We start from the raw sequence: 20,325 nt of genomic DNA on the forward strand, positions 1-20,325 counted from the left end.
CTTTACTTTACTTTACTTTACTTTACTTTACTTTACTTTAAAATCGTAAGTAATCTCTACACCCAACATGGGGCTCAAACTCACAACCCCAAGATCAAGAGTGGCACACGCTCTACCAACTTAGCCAGCCAGGCATCCCCATCCCTTCTTTCGTTTAAAGTAGTTTTAATCACATATGTATGCCCAAAGAATATATTCCTTTTTGTTTGTTTTTCAATTATATAACTGGTGTCATACTGTATACAGTCTACTGTATTGCTTTTTATGCTTTCACACTTTTTCCTTGTTGTTACAGGAAGCTGTCGTGCCTCAGTTTTCACTGATGTATCATGTTCTGTTGTATGTGACTATACGGCAAGGTAAGGATCCACTCCCCTACTGATGGACATTTGGGTTTGTTTCCAGGGCCCCCTGATCACCCACATTGCACCCCTCCTCAGTCAGACCTCTTCAGGTGCCCTCTCCACATCTCCTAGCCATGCTCTCCGAAGACTGTTCACTGACCCTCCTTTCACTATTCCATGGCCCCCATGATATCCACACAACCACGACTTCCCCATTTTTGTCTTGAACTCTCTTCTGATCTCCAGGACATATTAAAAATATTAAAAGGCATACCTGTTTATTGAGCACTTACTCCATGCCAAGCACTATCCTCAACAATGTACATGTTTTATTTCATTGAATATTCACAGCAACGCAAATGGTAAGTTATATTAGACCCATTTTACAAAGGAGAAAACAGAGGCCCAGAGAGGTTGAGTAACTTGCTCAAGATACACAATTCTTACCTCCAGGTCTCATAGGCAACTCAAATTCAACATGTCACAATGTAACTTATCTTCCTCTCCAAACCAGTCTGTCTCCCAAGCGCACTCACAGGGGGCACATCTCCAATGCCCCAGGCCCAAGCCAGAAACTGAAGTCAGCCCTGACTCCTGCTGCGTCCTTACCCACTCCTTCTCCCAGTGCTAGCCCAAGGTCTTATGGCCTCTACCTCAGTATTTCTCAAATCCCCTTTCTCCCATCTGCTGCTCCTCCTGGATTATTGCCTCTCACCACACTCCCTTGCAGGCTCCGATCTCCCCCTTTCCCAGCAGCTTGCACCCTGCAGCTCAGGCAGGCTTGCTAAGCCTCATCTCACCACGTCCCCATCTCCAGAATAAAGCCCAGCCTCCTTGCCTCCATCTCCTCAAACTACAAAGCGCAGCAACCAATCCCAGAAGGGACAACTCATGTCCCCAACTCTGCTCTGCCTCCTCCTCTAGGAAGCCATCCCTGGCCCCCACCCTGAGACTGGGCTGTGAGCCCCCTCTGAGCTCTGCAGTCCCTTCTCTGATGCTTATCTCCTTCCTCATGATAAATCATCTTCATTACCCTACACTCCTCAAAGGCAGAGACCCAGCCTCATCCACGTCAGCATTTCCAGTGCCAAGGCAGGGCCTGCACACAGGAGGTGCTCAATAATTGTTGAAAGGCTGAATGGACAAACAATGACAGGAACCATGGGTGATGCTGCTTCTGGGCCCCAGAAAGCAGGGTGATTCCTGCTTGATCCCAGAGTGGGTGGGGATGCCCCACCTCCACCCAGCTTCTCCGTCTGTCCCCCTGAATCCCATCCCACAAGGCCATTTCCTGTCTCTGCGCCTTTTGTAAGAACTTTCTTCTCTGCATCTTCCTTCTGACTCTGGAATTCCTTCATGTAGGAGAGTTCTGGCACCAGGAGAAAAAAAGAGGAATCCAATCCCTTACCTGCTTTCAATCTACATTAGGCGTTTTCAAGGTAGGGGCTGATTTTGCCTCCAAGGGCAAGAACACTGATTCTTGGAAGGGGAAGACGAAAAAAAATCTTACTCTTTTTTCGTATAAAGCACAGATATATATATAAACCAATATATAGTATATCTGTGGTATTAAAATATCATGTGATTAAGAAAGAAAATGTCTAAAAGGCTTTTGAGGGGAGCAATAATGGAAAGAAATGGTTGAGAAACTCTGATCTACATGCTTGGACCTTGCTTTGTCTGGTCCAAGAACTAGCCAGAACTGAGGGAGAGTCTAGAGTCCTTCCCAGGGCATATCAAGGTATCCCCAGAGCTATTGTCCTTTCCCCAAAACCATCCCTTCCCTACCCTATGCCTGAAAGTCCACCATTCGGTGTCTGGCATCCTTTAATCTCCTCCTGTTCCTACTGGGGCCATAGTTTGGCGCTTCCTCCGTCCTCCCCCAGGGTGGGTGCCCCAGCTCCTAACCCTGGAAGGAATTAGAGGCCTCCCAGCTCTATACTGCAGTCTTGGGCTGCAGCACAACCCTGGAGTTCCTGGAAGAATCCAGGAGGGAAGCCCAACCACAGGAGGCACCCAGGACACGGGGGTGCCGCTGTGGGACAAGGCTTTCTTTATTGGGGTGGGGATAGGGTCACAAGTCACCTTACTTAGAAGTGCTCCAGGTGGATGGAGTCACTTAAGGGTGGGACAGTCCGGACTGAAGGTCTGTTGGCAGGAGACACAGAGACAGGGGTGAGGGTCGTAGGTGGGTTTGACATGGTCTTGGGCAACACGGGTATTCTGCGGTCTTCATATTTCATGGAGTTCTCCAGTATCTGGGGCCTCCGTGGGATGCTGGAGCCAATGAAGACCAAGTAGATGATGGCACCTAAGTAGGCACCCAGGAGTGGTGCCACAACTGGCACCCACCACCAGTCCCTGGCCCTGCAGGCAAGAGACAGAGGGACCTGCTGAGAGGGCTGATGCCCGGGACAGCACCTGCATCCACTCAGGCTGAGACAGGGAGTAGGGGCTGAGAGTAGAGGAGTGACACCTATTCTAGCCCAAGAATTGCCCCTGAGCCTGGGGCCCTGGTTAGCTTCAGCCTGATTCAGGGATTGAGCTGGTCTAGGACACGATTGACATTCAGTCCAGGAGCAGGATTTATATCAGTGCTGGTCTGGGGGAAAGCAGGGACCCACTCCTGTCTCCTCAGGCCACCGGGGAGTTCTGCAGGACTGTGGAGCTTCTCACATCACCCCCCACCCCTCCACATGCAGGGAACCCACAGAAAACTGGCAGGGATGGGTTGGTGAGGGAAGTACCTGAAAACCTGTATACCCCAGCCAGCAATGAAAGTGAAGAAGCGGGGAGGCAGGTCTCGGGATGGGTTCATGGCATATCCTGTGTTCATGCCCAGGGATAATCCAATGACAACAATGAGGATGCCAATCACCAGGGCCTGTGTCCCTTGCAGTGCTGGATTGTTCTCCTTGTCCGTGATGGCGAAGAGACATAGCTGGAGTATCCCTGTCACTATTACCTGGTGAGCAGACACTGTGGCAGCCGCCTGGGGCCCTTAGCCAAGTCACAGAGCTTCAGCAATGCCCCCAGCCCCAACCCACTGGCAGAAACCCCACCCAGAGTTCTTATCCTTTCTATTGTGAGGGCTGCCTGCCAGCCCCCGCTTCCTTAGGTAAGGAGGACTTGAGGAGGGGAACTCATACTGGATCACTGACCTCATCCAGGAAGCCCCTCCACAATGTCATGTGCTCAGGAAGATAGGTAGCAAAAATGCTAGCGGTAGCTGTGGGACCAGTCACTGTCAGATGTCCACCCGAAAATTGGATAATGGCTGCTGTGGAAACACAGACTGAGTGTGAACCTGCCACCAGCTAAACTCTACTGGAGTCCCAGGAATAAGACTGTAGGACGGAGGGGTGGGGAGCACCTCCAAGGCTTTTTCTCTAGACATTTTCACAGGCCAGGACACTGGGTCTGTATCTGCCCATTTTTCAGAGGAGGAGGCTGAGGCCAGGGGTGGACAACATAGGGCAAGACACTCACAGTAGAAGAGGCAGTAGATGGTGGCAGAAGCCAGGAAGGAACCCAGAAACTGACCCAGGATGTATACAGGAAACTTCTTCCAGGACATGCGGCCTAGCGCACAGTTGGTGAAGGTTAAGGCCGCATTCATGTGGGCCCCTGCGGGAAGGGGCAGAAATGTCAAAGGTGTGAGAGAAGAGACAAACAATAACAACAAATAATACAAAAGCAGCAATAACAATAATAGTAACAGCTAGTATCTATGGAGTGTACTAATTTAATCCTCACAAGGACCCTACGAGGCAGGGACCTCCACCTCCATTTCACCATTAAGGAAAGTGAGAGAGAAGTTAAATAACTTGCCTAAGTTGACCCAGCTAGTAACAATGGGGTGTCCAGGGCTCTGAAGAGTCTGGGCAGAGAGGTCAGAAGAAAGAGGTTCAGGGTATTCTCCCTCCTGCGGGCTGGTGAGAATGGGTTCTGGCGGACTTGCGGAAGGGGCCGGCTAGAGGAGGGCAGGAGCAGTATACAGGGGACACCTGGCCTTGCTGATCAGATGGGGCCCAGGTTCACTCACCAGAGATGTTCCCTGCCATGTGCACTCCCATGGTGACTCCGAAGCCAAAACCCAAGTTGACACTGAGGTAGCTCCCAAATTTCTCTCCTAGAACCATATGGGCCACGGAGCCAAGGCCAAACACCTGCGAAGGAGTGCCTCTGAGGGGACCACCTGTCCAGAAGCCCCAACCTTACAGAAGGGCTCAGGCTCAGTTTGGGCTCCTCACCCCCATGCCCCAGGCCACCCTGCATTGCTTTTGGAGACCCTCTACCATGCCCTTGTCCTCCAGAAACTTCCTTCCCTGACTCCCCTTTAAGACCTGACCATTGAGAGTTGGGTGGGGCTGTAAAAGGACCTGGGAGGGCAGTGACAATGTCAGGGGCTCTTAAGGATACACCCTGGCCCCTGGGCCCCCAGACCACCTGAAGTTCAAGGAAGGGGGCAGGGCTGTGAGGAGGGCATGGCTGGTCTGGATCGAACCCCTCAGAGTATCTCACACTTCAACCTAACCTGAAGGAAGTTTCTTCAAGAGATTTCCATACTTCATGCCTGTTCTCTGCCAGGACCCCATCCCCTACACACACACATCAGCCCTGGAAGCTAGTGGGTGGAGTTCTATTCCTCTTCCCTCCAGCAACATTTCCATTGCTCTCAGGTGTCATTTCTGAACTTCTTGCTCTTGCCCATCCGTAACTGCTGGATCACCTCAAAAGATAACCCCCTTAATTCCCCCCTTCACAAGGAGATTAGAGGCCTGAAGCTAGGCTCTCACTCAACCTCCTGAAGTTCCCACCAGAATCTATATCTGCCTTCCCCTTCAGCTCTGGTTCCCATGCCCAGCTTCTCTGTCCCTTTGCAGATACCTTCCTCTTGCCATGACTGGCTCCCACAGACTTGGGACTCTTCCTTCCTAAAAGTAAACCTTCCTGCCTCAGCCCAGCCTGTCTAGCTATGGACTCCTGGACACCCTGTCCCTGTGTGGGCCAAGCTCTGGGAAAGGACCCATTGGCTGGCTCCTTTATCCTTTCCCTTGCTCTCCCTCTTCAAACTGGCTCCTGCTTCCACATGTCACAGACATGTGGACAAAGCTCTCTCCAAGGACTCCCACCTCCTGATTTCTTAAAGATCTCTTCAGTCATTATCCTACTTGACTTTGCTAATTTTGACCCTCTTAACCATTCTGTGCATCTGGAAAGTCCCTCCTTTTTGGCTTCTACAACAATCCTCCCCTGCCCTCCCCTCTCCTCCCTTCTTCTCTCTTCTCCTCTCCTCTCCTCTCCTCCCCTCCCCTCCCCTCCCTTCCCCTCTCCTCCCCTCCCCTCCCCTCCCTTCCCCTCCCCTCCCCTGCCCTCTCCTCTCCTCTCCTCTCCTCTCCTCTCCTCTCCTCTCCTCTCCTCTCCTCTCCTCTCCTCTCCTCTCTTACCTATACAGCCTCCCTCTCTATAGTTCCTTCCCACATTCTTCTTCTTTCATCTTCCTCGTGAATATGGATAACCCCAGGGCTCCATCCTTGGCCCCTTTCACGTCTCCGCAGTCACTCTTCCTGGGTCTTCTTACTAACTCTGTGGCTTCAGATATGCTTGATGCACTAAAACTCCTAAAACCTCCACCTAGCTAGGTCCTTATCTTCAAATACCCACTGGGAGTCTGGGTTTTTCAAAGGCATCTCAGGCTCTATGTTGAAAGCTCACCATCTCTCAGAAAATGTTATCCTCATCCTATGCTCCCCATCCCAGTCGGCCAAGCCAGAAACTTGGCAGTCACAAATGAGAGCTTCCTTTCTGTCATTCCCCACAACCAGTCAGCACTGCTTACATTCTATCCCAATCTTATCCAGCCTCTTCCTTGCAGCCAGAGTGACATTTCTAACAGACAAAATCTGATCATGTCTGCCCCTTGTTCAAGCATTCACTGTCTCCCCTCCATTTCTAGGATAAAGTCCAAACTCAATAGGCCACCATTTAATACCCTGTATAAATTATCCCTTCTGCCTCTCACTTTCATATCTGCTCCAGTGTTCTCTATTTTCACCAGTAGTGTTACTACTAAATAATAATCATGTATTGAGTACTTACTGTGTGTCAGGCACTTGTAAGCAAGTTATATCTATCACCTCCTTTAACCCTTACACTAATTTATATGTTAGGTGCTCTTGTTTTCCCCATTTGACAGATTGTCACCCAAATCCTAGAGAAGTTGAGTGGCTTGTCCAAGGTACACGTTCTGCACAGAATGAGCCCGGATTTGAATCTAGTCAGTCAGCTGTGCCAAATAACCTCAAGGCAAACAACCACATTGCTCCCTGCGTGCCTTGCTTTCTCTGCAATTTTGCATGTGCTCTTCCCTCTGCCTGAAATACCTGATCCCAGATTCTGAAAAATCAATACTGTACTTTAAAGTCACATTCAGGAGGCGCCTGAGTGGCTCAGTCGGTTAAGTGTCCGCCTTCAGCTCAGGCCATGATCTCACAGTTCATGAGTTTGAGTCCCGCGTCGGGCTCTGTGCTGATAGCTCAGAGCCCGGAGCCCGCTTCAGATTCTGTGTCTCCCTCTGTCTGCCCCTCTGCTGCTTACACTCTGTCTCTCGCATTGTCTCAAAATTAAATAAACATTAAAAATAATAATAATAAAGTCACATTCAGATGGCACCTCCTTTGAAAATTCCGTGTATTTTAGATATGTTGTCTCTGAGGGACCTATAGCTATCCAGGCTGCTGGAAATGGGAGTCTCGATCTGTGTCATCCAATATGATGACCACCAGCCACATATGGCTATTAAGTGCTTAGCATGTGGCTAGTTCAAATTGAGATCTGTTCTAAGTGTAAAGTACACACCAGATTTCAAAGACTTATTAGGAAAAAGAGAATATAGAGTATCTTATTAATAATTTTATATCAGGGTGCCTGGGTGGCTCAGTTAGATGAGCATCTGACTTCGGCTCAGGTCATGATCTCACAGTTTCTTGAATTCAAGCGTCACTTCTGACTCACTGTTGTCAGTGCAGAGCATGCTTTGGATCCTCTGTCCCCCTCTCTCTGCCCCTCCCCTGCTTGCACCCTCACTCTCTCTTCTCAAAAATAAACATTTAATATATTTTTTTAATGTTTTATTATTTATGTTTGAGAGAGAAAGAGTGAGCATGAGCAGGGGAGGGGAGGGGCAGAGAGAGAGGGAGACACAGAATCTGAAGCAGCTCCAGGCCCTGAGCTGTCAGCACAGAGCTTGATGTCGGCTCGAACTCACGAACCGCAAGATCATGACCTGAGCCGAAGTCACACGCTTAACTGACTGAGCCACCCAGGCGCCCCCAAACATTTTTTTTTAATTATACTGATTACATGTTGAACTGGTAATATTTTGGATATATGGATTAAATACATTAATTATTCAAATTAATTTCACCTATTGATTTTTACCTCTTTAATGTGGCTACTAGAAAATTTTAAATTACATATATGGCTCATATTATATTTCCCTTGCAGAATTGTGTTCTAGAGTTTTTGAAAAAGAAAACCTGGAGAATTGTGGACATGGAGGCTATAGTTGAAGCCATCAGGGAGGATGAAGGTGAGAGGTCAGTTGAGGGCTGAACCTAGAGCTGCACATGGGATGGCATTAGAAACCCCAGTTGGAGCAGGTGTTGAAATGACAAAAGAACAAAGGGAGAATGTGCCTTAGACACCAGCAAGAAGCTGACTTTCCCAAGGAGAGTGTGGTCCCCATGGTCATATGTAGCCTCTGGGTCAAGTGCATGAAGGCCTGAAAAGTATCCCTTTGGATGTGACAGTCCAACAGTCAGTAGTAATGTGGTGAGCACTGCCTCATCAGGCCATGGGAACAGAAACGGGGTCCCAGAGATTGAGAGGTGAGTGAGTGGTGAAGAAGAGTTGAAGGGTACCTATGTAGACATCTGTTTGAGAACCTGCCTGAGAAGGGAGAGAGGAAGAGCATGATAATTGAAGGGGCTCACGGAGGGGAAGAGAGAAATGTTTTGTGTTGTGCTGGTTTAGGGAGAGAGACTTCAGTATGTTAAAGATGAGAGAGGGAGACGCTGAAGATGGAAGGGAAGGAAAAGGATGGAGCAAAGTACCTGAGTAGACTGGAGGGTGAGACTGGTGCAGGAGTGGAGGGCTCCACGAGGGAGGGGCCCACCCTTGTCAAGAGGGAGATATGTGGATTCACAGGTAAATGAAGTCTGGTGCTGCAGGGACAGGTGGGTGAGGAGCCGGACACAGGAAACCCGCCTGATGGTTTTCTCTGCCAAGCTACAAATCAGCCATTTGCTGATTTAAAAAAAAAAAAAAAAGAAAGAAAGAAAAGAAAAGAAAAAGAAAAAAGGCAGAGTACAAAGCAGCATTGGGAAAGTCTGAGAAAAAGTGAAATAGCCCAGGGGCGTCTGGGTGGCTCAGTCAGTTGAGTGTCCAATTCTTGATTTTAGCTCATGGTTCGTGAGTTCGAGTGCCACATCAGGCTCCACGCTGACAGTGCAGAGCCTGCTTGGGATTCCCTGGCTCTCTACCCCTCCCCAACTTGTGCATGCGCTCGTGCCCTGCCCCCTCTCAATTTAAATAAGTAAACTTAAAAAAAATGAAATATCCTGGATAGGGTAGGGGAAAGGCAGTTGAGCAGGGCCATGTGGGTCCCTCAAGAGCTCCATGACAGGTGCAAGGGAGCCCAGGAGCAGGCTGACTTAGGACAAGGGTAGGATGAGGCAGGAGAGGACAGGAACACATGGGGCGTGGGGGTGGGGAGTGAGGCCAGGACAGGCTGACAGGCTTGAGGAAGGTCAGGAGGTACATGGACTGGAGCAGGCATGGAGGGTCTGAAGACTGAGGGTCCGCATTTCCAAGTAGGAGCTCAAAACCATTTGCTAAAAATAATGAATGAGTGAATAAACTCCACATGATCTCCTGCGTCAGGGTTTTCAATTGGCAGTCCATGGGCCAGTCCATCCGGAACACATGTTTTGTTTGGGTGATCTGGGTTTGACGACCAGAGGTTTCAGCCTCCCTTGACAAATCAGAAGCTCTGGCAGCTCTGACCTTCATCCCGCCTTGCGTGCCAGCAGTCAGCTAGAATAGTAGCAGCCACGCCTTTGCACAGGTCAGCACTCTGCACTTAGCCCCAGTTCCTGCCACTCTGTGTTGATTCTCTGGCCCCCATAGCATGTAAGTTTGCAACTCCTGCCTTATGTCTTATATCAAGAGCTGTTTTTCCAGGGCCCTAATGGCCCAGCCCCTCTTCTCCCTGGTCAGTGAATGTAGTCCAGCCCCGTTCAAGGCCAGCCCTGAGCACAACATCCCCAGAGGCTGTAGAGTGGAACTGAGTGGAATGGTCCACCTCCCTCATCCTGGCTGCTGTAAATGGGGCCCAAGGTCATACTAGCTTTTCTGGCAAAACTTTTGCCCTGATGACTCACTGAGCTTCTGATAACTGAAAAAGCTTCCCCACTTCTTGGCACAGGCCCAACAACTAAAAATAAGAACACAATGTCCTATATGAGCTTAAACCTCACAGAGTTCTTTTATAAACGTTATTTCCCTTCAATCCTCACAGCAAATCTGCCTGGCAAATGTTTCAGCTCCCATTCTACAGATGGGGAAACAGGCCCAGAGACTACCAAAAGCCCAAAAGTGAAGGCCTTACCTCAGCTGGAGGGAATTAACAAACCAGGGTGTTAGAAATCCTGCTGTAGTAAGTTAAGGAACAGAGAGTAAATAGAGATTAAGGGTCACACTGTGATATTAGGTTGCATTGGATTTAATCCTAACTTAAAATGTGACTTTGGACAAATAATTTAGTCTCAGAGCCTCAGTTTTCCCATCTGTTAAATGGGGATAATAATAGAACTTCCCTCACAGGGTTGCTGTGAGGATTTGAGAAGATACAGTATGTAAGGGGCTTGGCATCATCATGCCTAGCATGCAGTAGGTACTCAATAATAATCTCAATAAAGGGAAGACAAACAGGGGCACAGGAAGGCATTGGTGCATGTGAGTGGTGCCTGCTTCTCCTAAGAGCTCTCTGAGGAGGCACCCTCCTACCTCCATGGTTCCAAGGTTTAACAACCCTCATGAGGCTGGAATGTTTTGTCATGAATAGATGACTTTGTCCTGGATTAAGGCTGGACACCGTCCAGCTGCTGTCTTCGCAGCTCAGAAGTCAAAGCAGGAGGGCAGGTAACAGGGGAAGGGAAAAGGACAGGAGACAGGGAGTGGAGAGCAGTTGAGAACACTTATCGTGACAAGAGACTAGCACATATGTCCTACATGTATACTGGGTATCTGCCACCTCAATGTTAGTGTCACATTTACCAACAAGGAAGCTAAATTTCTAAACAGTCAAGATACTTGTAGAAGACCACACAGCTAGAAGATAGCAGAGCCAGGACTCAAACATCTCCACAGCCCATAAAGGTCCGATTGAACACACATACTAACTGAGAAGACAGACTTAGCCATGGAGAGGCCTGCCCAGGGCCAGCTGGTGACTCAGTGACAGAATCAGGATTCTTATGTCTAGAGGCTCCTGTGCTCCATGGGCCACACCATCTCCTACACTGGCTCAATGCACACACACTCATAGCCACACAACCAGTTGTACTCATACTCACATGCACACACTCAGGGACACTCTCTCTCACCCCCACTTCCTCTGACATGCTCCTGACTGCCTTTGCTTTCCTTCCCAGAGCCACCCCTTCTTTTCATGAACCTGGGCCTGCCATAAAGTCCAGACAGGCATGGCTACAGCTTCAGGGAAGAGGCTGTCTGCTGTAGATGGTAGAGCTGAAGCAGGTGGAGAGAGGGAGTTTCTAAGAAACCTCACATCCCACCTACAAGTCTGGTTTCTGTCCCATCATCTACTCAAAGAGCCCTTGTCAAGGTCCCTAGTGACCTCCCTGTTACCAATCCCTATAGACCCTTATCAGTGGTCACTTTCTCTGGCCCGTATGTAGGCCTCCCACTGCTGACCACCCACTCCTGTGGACCCTACCTTTCCCCCCTTGTCCTCTCACCTCTCTGGCCACTCCTCCTCAGACTTCTTTGTGAAATGCTCCTCTTCAGGTTTGTCCTCAACTTATCTTTTTTTTTTCCCTCTTTCTATACACTGTCACTGGACAGTTCTATAAGCACCATCCATATTCTGATCAGCTCTAACTCCTTACTTCCAGCTCAAGTCCCTCTTTTGAGCTCCAGACCTCTATATCCAACCACCCCCCAGATGTCTCCACAGGCACCTCACCTGATCACACCCAAACTGACCTCACTTTTGGCCCTGTAGCAGGCTCCGGACTCCAGAATGATCCTCCTTGGCATTTACCCCTCATCTGCTACTTGGAAAATCTCGATTCTTTCTCAGCTCCCTCAACGTGTGCTTTCTTCTCCATCCCTGGACTGGTCACCACCATTTCTCTATCCAAGGTCAACAGCCTCCTAACTGCTTCCCCTCCCACCAGCTTTGCCCATTCTGCTGAGACTCCACACTGCACACCGAACCATCTTCTAAAATCTAAATCTGAACACATCACAACCCTGCTTGAGAACCTTCCGTGTATCCTCACTGCCCTCAGGATTAATTCTCAAAGCATGACCCTCGATAACACTTCTCTCCAATCTCTGTACTCTTTGTTTCCCTTCTTCCCGTTTCCAGCCATGCCCCCTGATACCTGCTCGCCCAGCCCATAGTTTTGTTCTGCCCTCACATACTTTGATCCCTTTCTTTCCCAAAAAGATAGTGAGAAAGACAGAGCTCCTCCTAACTTTCCTATCCTTCTTTAGCTCCCAGCTCCAAGACTGAATAACGGACAATGTGACCCAGGGGTCAGTGGTGGGGAGGGGGGCATGGATTGCCTCCACTGAACCTCACCCTCCTGAGGTCCTGGGGTTCACGTCCCTTCCTCAGAGCCCACCCACCCTGTGCCACCCACCCACTCACCATCATGACATATGTGCTCATGAACTCCGCCAGGAACTCTCGCACCATCTCCTTTTGCATTATTGCTTGCATCTTTGTTACCACAGGTGATGAGACCATCTTGGAGTTGCGGGTAGACCTGGAGCAGCAGCCCAAGCCCGTGGGTAGGAAAGAGGCCCAAGTGCACTCACTGCCCATGGGCCCTTCAACTCATAGCTGAGTTAATGGGTAACCCAGAGGTTACCCACACACACCTCCTCTTGCCCAGGTCAGCTGGTACAGCTGGGATCAGAGACAACTGAGAGCCACAGGGATGTAGCCTGGGAAGGGTGCACCAATGAGGCCATTTTGCAGAGAGGGCAGTGGGGAGCCAAAAAGTGTCATCTGTGGTGCCAGTGAGTCTCAGAGGAGAAGCAGATGGGAGAGAGCAGGCAGAAAAGTCGAGCTCAGCTGTCCATCTATCTGTCTCCCTGCCTATCTGCAGGAGCCAAAGCTCTGGGAACACAGGCCAGGCATCAGGCAGGACCTGTCAATAGGGAGATACTCCACAAACAACACACGGTGTAGCAAAGTCTGCTCAGGGTGCTATAAACAGCCCTGAGGCCTGAAACATACATTAGGTTCTGCCAGAGGTGAAAGTATCTGCAAAGTGCACCGGGCCTTTGCAATGGGCTCAACACAATCAGACGTCTGTGAGTGAATGAATGAATGAATGAATGAACAAATGAAAGAGAGGAGAGAAGAAAGGAGAGACCGGATCTTCTCCCCTGTAGTATGTTCAGTGCCTAGCACAGTGCCAAATGCAGAGCAGTTGTGCAATATATATTGTCAAATGAATGACAACTGAGGAATCCATCTGTCTTACTCTCCACTAGATCCTCAGAACTTCCTACAATGCCTGGCACATGGTAGATACTTGATAAATATTTGTTTAATAAATGCATGGTTGGATGGATAGATAGACAAAAAAGTGAGTTACAGGCCCCATTATCTGTTGGAGGTGGGGTAGAGACCTCTGGTTTGGGGAAGGAGATGGAGTCTAGAGGCTAAAGAAGAAGAGGAGGGGTACAGATACCTTTAAGTGTGGCCTTAGTGCTTGTTCAGACTGGTGCCCCTCCCCATGCTGAATGCCTGAAGCTGACACCAGCCCCTCAGCTACCTCATCTTGCTAGGGATAGCAACATCACCCCCTACTCCTCCCCGGACTTCCTAAAATTTCCCTGGCCTCACAGCAGCACAGATTAAGTAGAGGGAGTAAGAAATGTAAGTCAGGCATGGATAAAACAACTTCCACTTTTATGGCTGAGACCCTATGTTCAATCTCACCCACCCCAGTCCTTGTTCTGTCCTTACTCCAGGGAAATAAATCAAGGGCTGAGTATATGGAGGGAGATATAGAGTTGCATGGACAATTTACTGGCTCCCATCCAACTCCAGCTTCCATGCAGCATCATTTGGGGGTCTCCTTGCCCCTATAACCAGCCAGGCAGGGACCCAAGAGGGTCCTGGGAAAGTACCACAAAGGTAGTGGAGAAGTGACAGAGCAGGAAGCCAAGGACACCAAGAGAATTTTAGAACCCTGGCCCCATCCTCTCCACCACATGGCAGGCAGGACAGAGTAAGCAATAAATAAATAACCACCAACCAGCTACTGACCTAGAAATCTACCAAATGCCTGCTATGTTCAAGCATTGTAGTAAAGAACATTATCATGATCCCTGCTCTCAGGAAGAAAAACAATTAAGTAATTGCTATAAAGTGTGAGGACTGTTGCCACAGGTGAAGGGGGGCACTACTGGATTGCAGAGAGGAAGCAAACAACCTAGAGGTGGGGGTAGGAGGGTTTCCCACAGGAAAGGAAACAGGTCAAAAATGGAAGGCTGGCCAGATGAAGGAGCATCAGGGGAGGCAGGGGAAAGTTCAAGGCATCAGAATAGCATGGCAGAGGCTTGCAGCAAAGGACTGTGTGATGTAGAGAGGAACTCCCCAAGAATGAGCTGGCCAAAGAGAGGAGAGAAAGTGGCATGAGGTGGGTAGAGATGGCAGAAGGCCTAATGGTCTGTGTTAGGGGGTGTGAACTCGACCCAGAGAGCCATGGGGTTTGGTGGAAGATTTAAGCAGGAGCACTGCCTCCTCTATGGAGGCTGGGATGAGGGAGCAGGAGTGGGAGTGTGGTGAGCAATCAGGAAGCTTCTGCCACAGACAGCCTGAGCAGAGATGGCAGCCTGAGCCAAGAAGGTGCCATGGAGATTAGAAAACAGTGAAAATGACACACTTAGGGTTTAACTGAAGAGGAGAATGGAGAGAGAAGAGATGACCTTCGGGTTTAGGAAGAGCAGCAGAATGACAAGCGAGGTGCAGGAGAGAAGCTGCAGCCTTAGGCAGGAGTATGAGGAGTCTGTCCGGCCATGTTAACTTTGAAGAGCCTGCTAGACATTTAGGCAGAAATGGCCTATAAGGAGGCAGCTGGTCATGTAGTCTTGTTTAGAGATACACATCCAGAGGCCACCAAATCATCTGATCCCTGGCCATAGATGAGGCCAAGGAGAGGATATAGAATGAGAAAAGGGCATCTGAGAAAAGTGGCCTACAAACTGAGAAGCTAACGGCAAACCAGATAATTACCCACACGATATCTGCTAACCGAGGTGCTAAATAGCTAATAAACTCACCAACCAACCCTTCAACTTACTAATTAATCTAGCAGCTTAGCCAACTAACTGTCCTGTTCACCAGCTTATTTAATTATCTGATCAACCAAACACTTATAAACCAGCCAGGCCTCAGCAGTACAGAATACAAACCCAGTCTCCAACCTTGGATCACTCCATCTAGTGGTTCTGATGGATAAGGGATAACAGCAGCACCATCAGAGGTGAGAAGCCCAGGGTGGGAGAGGTGAGGCCTGCAGACACTTTTGAGGAGTGGACAGGATGGGGCCTAAAGTGCCTGTGAGGGAGTAGAGTAGTGGTAGAAAGAATGGTGGGAGTGAGAACATTCTAGATATTTTAGGAGATGGGACTAGATGTGAGCTATGGGGGAGACAGAAGTGTGAAGGACAAACAAGGTCTTGACTTCTGGCTTGAGCAATGGAGAAGGGGATCCTTGGCTGAGTTGAGACCACAGGAGGAGTCAGCTTGGGATATGGAGGTTGTTTTCAACTGGGACTGAGTTGCCTGTGGAACTCACTTGGAAACAGTATCTGAAGCCCCAGAGAGAACCCAGCACAAAGGGGAGCCATTCATTCTCTCTATCCAAGGGTGCACAAATATTCCTGCTCCTGTGCTGGCAGGCAGTGATGAAATGTAATAAGCAAGTACATTTGCGTGTCAGAAGGTAGTATGGCCTATGGGGATAAACAGAGCAAGGGAAAGGGGGTGGGGTATGATTTTAAATAGGGCAGTTGGGGTAAGCCTCACTGAGAAGACATGAGGAGGTGAGGGAAGAGCATTTCAAGCAGAGGGGAAATCCCAGAAGGACTCTGAGCATGTTTAAAGGAAAGGAAAGGAGGTCATTGTGACTGGGGTTGGGGAGAGCAGGGATGGAGTGGGGGAAGGTCAGAGAGGAAACTGGGACTAGGTAGGCAGGGCCTTGGCCATTGCAAGGGCTTTGGTTTTTATTGTACTCTAAAGATCTGAGCCTGTGAGGGTGAGAGGCAGTGAGTTCAGTTGAGCACCACCTACATAAAGGCAGTTGGAACCCCCTCACCAGCCCCTTGACCCTCACCCAGGTCTTTCTGAGCCTCCCTCACCCAAGGGCCCAGCCCAGGGTCCGGCTGGGAGAGGTCTTTCTTCTGAGACTCCTGGGGGGGGGGGGGGGATGGGTAGGAGTGGGGGGAGGGAGGGGTCAGCTGCCATGAGGGAGAGGCTGGGAGTAGGGCAGGAAGGGCACAGGGATGTGCTGGGAGGGTGGGGGATGGGTGGCTGGAGGAGGAGAATGGGTGGAGTGCTTACCGCCTCTTCCTATCTGATTCAGCCATGTTCTGTCTTTGAGATTTTTAGATGCTGTGGAGCCAAAGAGAGGTCATTAGGGCTGGGGTGTGGGGGCACAGAACTTGGCCCCACATTCTCATCAGACCTCAGCCTCCCAGGGGAGAAGCCACAGGGACAGGTCCTGCCGGTTCCAATCTCTCAACTCAGCCAAGCTGACAAAGAGAAGTGTGGACGTGCCTTAGCCAATGGGGAAAGGCCCTGCAGTCCCACCCCTTCTACCCATGCTGGCCTTGGGACCCCTGGACCAGGTCCTTCCTGGGTCCTTCTGACTTTCTCCACTGTCCAAAGTGGAGATGCCCACAGCCTCCCCTCAGTGGCTCCACTCTCACATATGTGGGTATTATTGCTTTTAGTCTAACCTCTTGCTGCTGACTTAAATTCCGATTTTCCAGGGCCTTTTCCTTTTACATACACACACACACACACACACACACACACACACACACACACACACAAACACACACACAATATGAGGTCCTAAGAATTCATTTAGTCCATTCTTCTAACTCAGAACCAAGTCTACCCGCTTACCTTTCCTGAAAATTCCCCTGTGTATTCCCATTTTCCACCCGAATGACCACACAAATGTAACCCTTGAGTTTCCCCATCCTGGAAGTCCCCCTTGTTCTCTAGCCAAATTCCCTCTAGCAGTTGCACAAGTTGACATCCCTAGCCCTGACTGCAGACACCCTCCAGCCCCAGCCCCAGCTTCTCAAGAGGGAACTCCAAGGGGAGAAACCACTCCAGCAAAGCCAGCAATCAAGCCCTTATCTCTGATATTCTCCCTTCTGCTTTGGTCCAGTGTCTGCTTTCCATGGTCTCCTTATCCTCCAGCCAGCACTCCATTGACAGCCCAGCCAACCTCTGCTGCGCTGCTGGTCCTCCCAACAGTCAATTTACAAGTAAGGAAGCTAAAGCCCAGAAAGAGTGTGTGACATGCCTATGTCACACAGCAACTCAGGACTAAACCAGAACAAACATCCTGGCTTTCAACTCCCAGCTGGAGTTGCTTCCCCCAGACAGTCCCATGGTCACCTCCTCCCCATACAGTCCCTAGGAAGTGGGACTCTGAGGCCTGGCCCCAGGGGAGGCCCCCTGTCCCAGCCCTGCTTGGAGCCCGACTCACTCTGCTAAAGCGTCCACGTTGGGGGCTTCTTGGTTATAGCAAGCTTTGGTCTTATTTCTCCATGACTGTCCCAGGCTCTGGCTGCACCCACAGCTGGGGCTCCACTGCCCTGTGTCCAAAGTCTAGAGCCCGCCTCTCAGCCCTCCTTAGGTGACCCCACGTACTGCTTTGCTCTGCTCCTCCAGGAGAGAAGTCAGTGGGGCAGGGGTTTGGCCCAAACCGCTTGGGCCAAGTCCAGACACACTGCCCAAAATAGCATCCCTTCTCCGGCCAGCGGCGCCACAGAGACCAGGTTCTGAGGCAGCCTTTGTGAGGTCAGAGGTGGAGCTCAGAGCGGGTCCCAGAGGAAGGCCCTGCCCTCCAAGCCAGGTGTTCAGCCCAAAGTTAGAGGAAGCCCTTCAGGGCCCCAGACTTGAGGGGGCTCCAGAGGCTCCAGAGCCCCTGGTTCTGGGAAGAGCTGTGCAGAATGGGGAACAGAGATGGAAATATCTGAAAATCAACAGCTAGATGGAGTGGTTTTAGAGAAGACCCTGGTTCAGTCCTCAAGGAACCCCAATTCTGAAGGAGGAAAGGGAAACTCAGGCCCCTCCCAGTCTCAGGGGGAGGAGGACACATAAGCCATATTTACAGGAAACACCAATCTGATAGGGGAGGTAGAAAGCCAAGCCTGGTCCTCTGGGGTCCCTAGTCTGAAGGGGGGAGAGAAGAAGCATGGGCCTCGTCATTTGGGAGCCTGTCTGAGCAGAGGAAGGGAAACCTATGCCCTATCATCAGCAAAATGCCTCCCTCAGGAATGGCAAGCGAGGCCTCTGTGCATGTGCAGGAGTCAAAGCCAAACCAGAGTGTGGGGCACTGGCCCCAAGGCTGCAGAAATTTAGTGACTGAGATGGGGTCAGGAGTGAGCCCGGGGTTCAGCTACCATCTAAGAAGACTTCGGGAGCCAGGGCACTGCTGGGCATCCAAGTAATAGATAGCTCTGGTAATAGAACTGTCATCTAGGGGTACCTGGGTGGCTCAGTTGGTTAAGCATCCGACTTCGGCTCAGGTCATGATCTCACGGTCCGTGGGTTCGAGCCCCACGTCAGGCTCTGTGCTGACAGCTAGAAGCCTGGAGCCTGCTTCAGATTCTGTGTCTCCCTCTCTCTCTGACCCACCCCCGTTCATGCTCTGTCTCACTCTGTCTCAAAAATAAATAAACGGTAAAAAAAAAAAAAAAAAAGAACTGTCCTCTAGAGGGTGCCAATAGACCAAGCCAGTCTGGACCCGCATTTTCCAGGTCCCTTCCTAAAACTGCCCACAGGTCTCTCTGCAGGGAGAAGGCTTCCTGGTCAGAAGCTGTCCATAAGGAGCAAACTCTTCCACTGCTGCCCCCCAAGGCTGAGGTTCAGACTCCACCTGCAGACTCCACCCTGCAGACTCAAGTGGGTCAGTGTAATGAGTCCTTCCTTCAGAGAGAGAGGAGATGTACCCCTGGACATTGGAGACAACTGCCTTTATTCCTTTCCTGTGTGTACTGTCAAGATCAGGATGAGGTAAGGGTCAAAAGTGAAGCTGGGGTCTGGGAATAGGTCAGGGCTTGGGCACAGTTGGATTGGGCTGGGATCAAGTTGGTGAGGAATAGAATTGGGATCCATATCAGAGTCAGGGATTGAGCCCTGGGCTCATTTACTGGGCCAGGCACTGGAGACCCAGATGTAGAGAAGACAGCCCTGTCTCTTGGAAGAGATAAGCAGCAGATAACTTAGTATACACTGTGATAAGGTAGATGGTTTATAGGCAGTAACTAAGCCAACTTGGAGCAGGGCAAGAATCATCTAGAAGAGATGACAGGGAAGCTGAGTCCTCCAAGTTGAGCGAGGGAGTGTGGGAAGGTGGTGATTATTTGAAGCCCAGTGGGCTTGTGAGAAAACCTAACACATTCTGTGAATGGCTTGCAGAAGGCTGGAGAAGTGGCTCAGTCCTGCCCCAGGGCCTCTGCTTCCTCATCTGTGAAATGGAGTTGGAGGATATGAGGTCCTCTGATCCAACTACTTTTGGCATCCAGACAAGGCCCAGGAAAAGGTTTATGAAGGCACAGCAGCCCAGTAAATCAAAATCTTATTTGGTAGAAATGATAAATTGGTTGAAAAAGAATTGGTAGAAGCACCTGTGTGGCTTAGTGGGTTAAGTGTCCGTCTTTGGCTCAAGTCATGATCTCATAGTTCATGGGTTCAAGCCCCATATCGGACTGCCTGCTGTCAGCACAGAGCCCACTTCAGATCCTCTGTCCCCCTCTCTCTCTACCCCCCCCCCACTTGCACAAGCACTCTCTTGCTCTCTCTCAAAAATAAATATTAAAAAAAAAAGAGGGGTGCCTGGGTGGCTCAGTAGGATAAGCATCCGACTTCAGTTCAGGTCATGATCTCCTGGTTCATGGGTTCAAGCCCCATGTTGGGCTCTGCACTGACAGCTCAGAGCCTGTAGCCTGCTTCAGATTCTGTGTCTCCCTCTCTCTGCCCCTCCCCCACTCGTGCTCTCTCGCCCTCTCTCTCTCTGTCTCTCTCTCTCTGTCTCAAAACTAAACATTAAAAAATTTTTTTAAAATACTCTTTAAAAAAAAAAAAAGAATGAGGGGTGCCTGGGTGGCTCAGTCAGTTGAGCATCTGACTTCGGCTCAGGTCATGATCCCACAGTTCATGGGTTCAAGCCCTGCATCAGGCTCTGTGCTGACAGCTCAGAGCCTGGAGCCTGCTTTGAATTCTGTGTCTCCCTCTGTCTCTACCCCTCCCCTGCTCACACTCTGTCTCTCTCTGTCTCTCAAAAAATAAAATAAAACATTTTAAAAATTTTAGTAATAAAAAAATGAATTGGTAATATTAGTGTGCTACAGGGCAAGTTTTGCAAATTTTGATGTATCTCTCAGCATTTAGTCCCTCTTGC

The 20,325-nt window shown here is 49.9% G+C and overlaps 1 protein-coding gene and 1 long non-coding RNA gene across 10 annotated transcripts in view; one reads left to right on the top strand and one right to left on the bottom strand.

The window, feature by feature from the left end:
* Nucleotides 1-651: 651 nt before the first annotated feature.
* Nucleotides 652-17,700, bottom strand: AQP7 (aquaporin 7). 8 transcript variants are annotated; one of them, XM_011288589.4, is made up of 8 exons: nucleotides 17,571-17,700; nucleotides 16,242-16,292; nucleotides 12,310-12,427; nucleotides 4,390-4,513; nucleotides 3,834-3,971; nucleotides 3,506-3,624; nucleotides 3,092-3,309; nucleotides 652-2,711 (listed from the first exon to the last, which is right to left on the bottom strand). In XM_011288589.4, the coding sequence occupies exons 2-8, from the start codon at nucleotides 16,265-16,267 to the stop codon at nucleotides 2,435-2,437; spliced, it is 1,020 nt and encodes a 339-aa protein (XP_011286891.1). In that variant the 5' UTR covers nucleotides 16,268-16,292; nucleotides 17,571-17,700; the 3' UTR covers nucleotides 652-2,434. The 8 variants fall into 8 exon arrangements, with proteins under 8 accessions (XP_011286891.1, XP_011286895.1, XP_019671643.1 ...); XM_011288593.4 differs by having other exon boundaries at nucleotides 3,506-3,621; nucleotides 3,888-3,971; nucleotides 17,407-17,654; XM_019816084.3 differs by having other exon boundaries at nucleotides 3,888-3,971; nucleotides 17,407-17,654.
* The window catches only part of LOC109493842, a 34,365-nt gene continuing 30,271 nt past the window's right edge, over nucleotides 16,232-20,325 (top strand). Inside the window, exons 1-2 of one of the 2 annotated variants that reach the window (XR_006589186.1) lie at nucleotides 16,232-17,182; nucleotides 18,707-18,938. This is a non-coding gene — a long non-coding RNA (uncharacterized LOC109493842). Of the gene's footprint in view, nucleotides 17,183-17,779; nucleotides 18,386-18,706; nucleotides 18,939-20,325 lie in introns of those variants that run through there. The other variant, XR_002737554.2, reaches the window with a different exon arrangement.

This window comes from Felis catus, chromosome D4, assembly GCF_018350175.1.
Source record: "Felis catus isolate Fca126 chromosome D4, F.catus_Fca126_mat1.0, whole genome shotgun sequence".
NCBI classification, from domain to species: domain Eukaryota; kingdom Metazoa; phylum Chordata; class Mammalia; order Carnivora; family Felidae; genus Felis; species Felis catus.

Bases quoted from the DNA above. Each gene is read 5' to 3' on its own strand.
- AQP7 (XM_011288589.4), bottom strand. From the start codon at position 16,267: ATGGCTGAATCAGATAGGAAGAGGCG. The intron at 4,514-12,309 runs GTGAGTGGGTGG...ACTCCTTCGCAG, and splicing joins TGAGCACATATGTCATGATG to GTGTTTGGCCTTGGCTCCGT. The intron at 3,310-3,505 runs GTCAGTGATCCA...TCTGCTCACCAG, and splicing joins GGAGGGGCTTCCTGGATGAG to GTAATAGTGACAGGGATACT.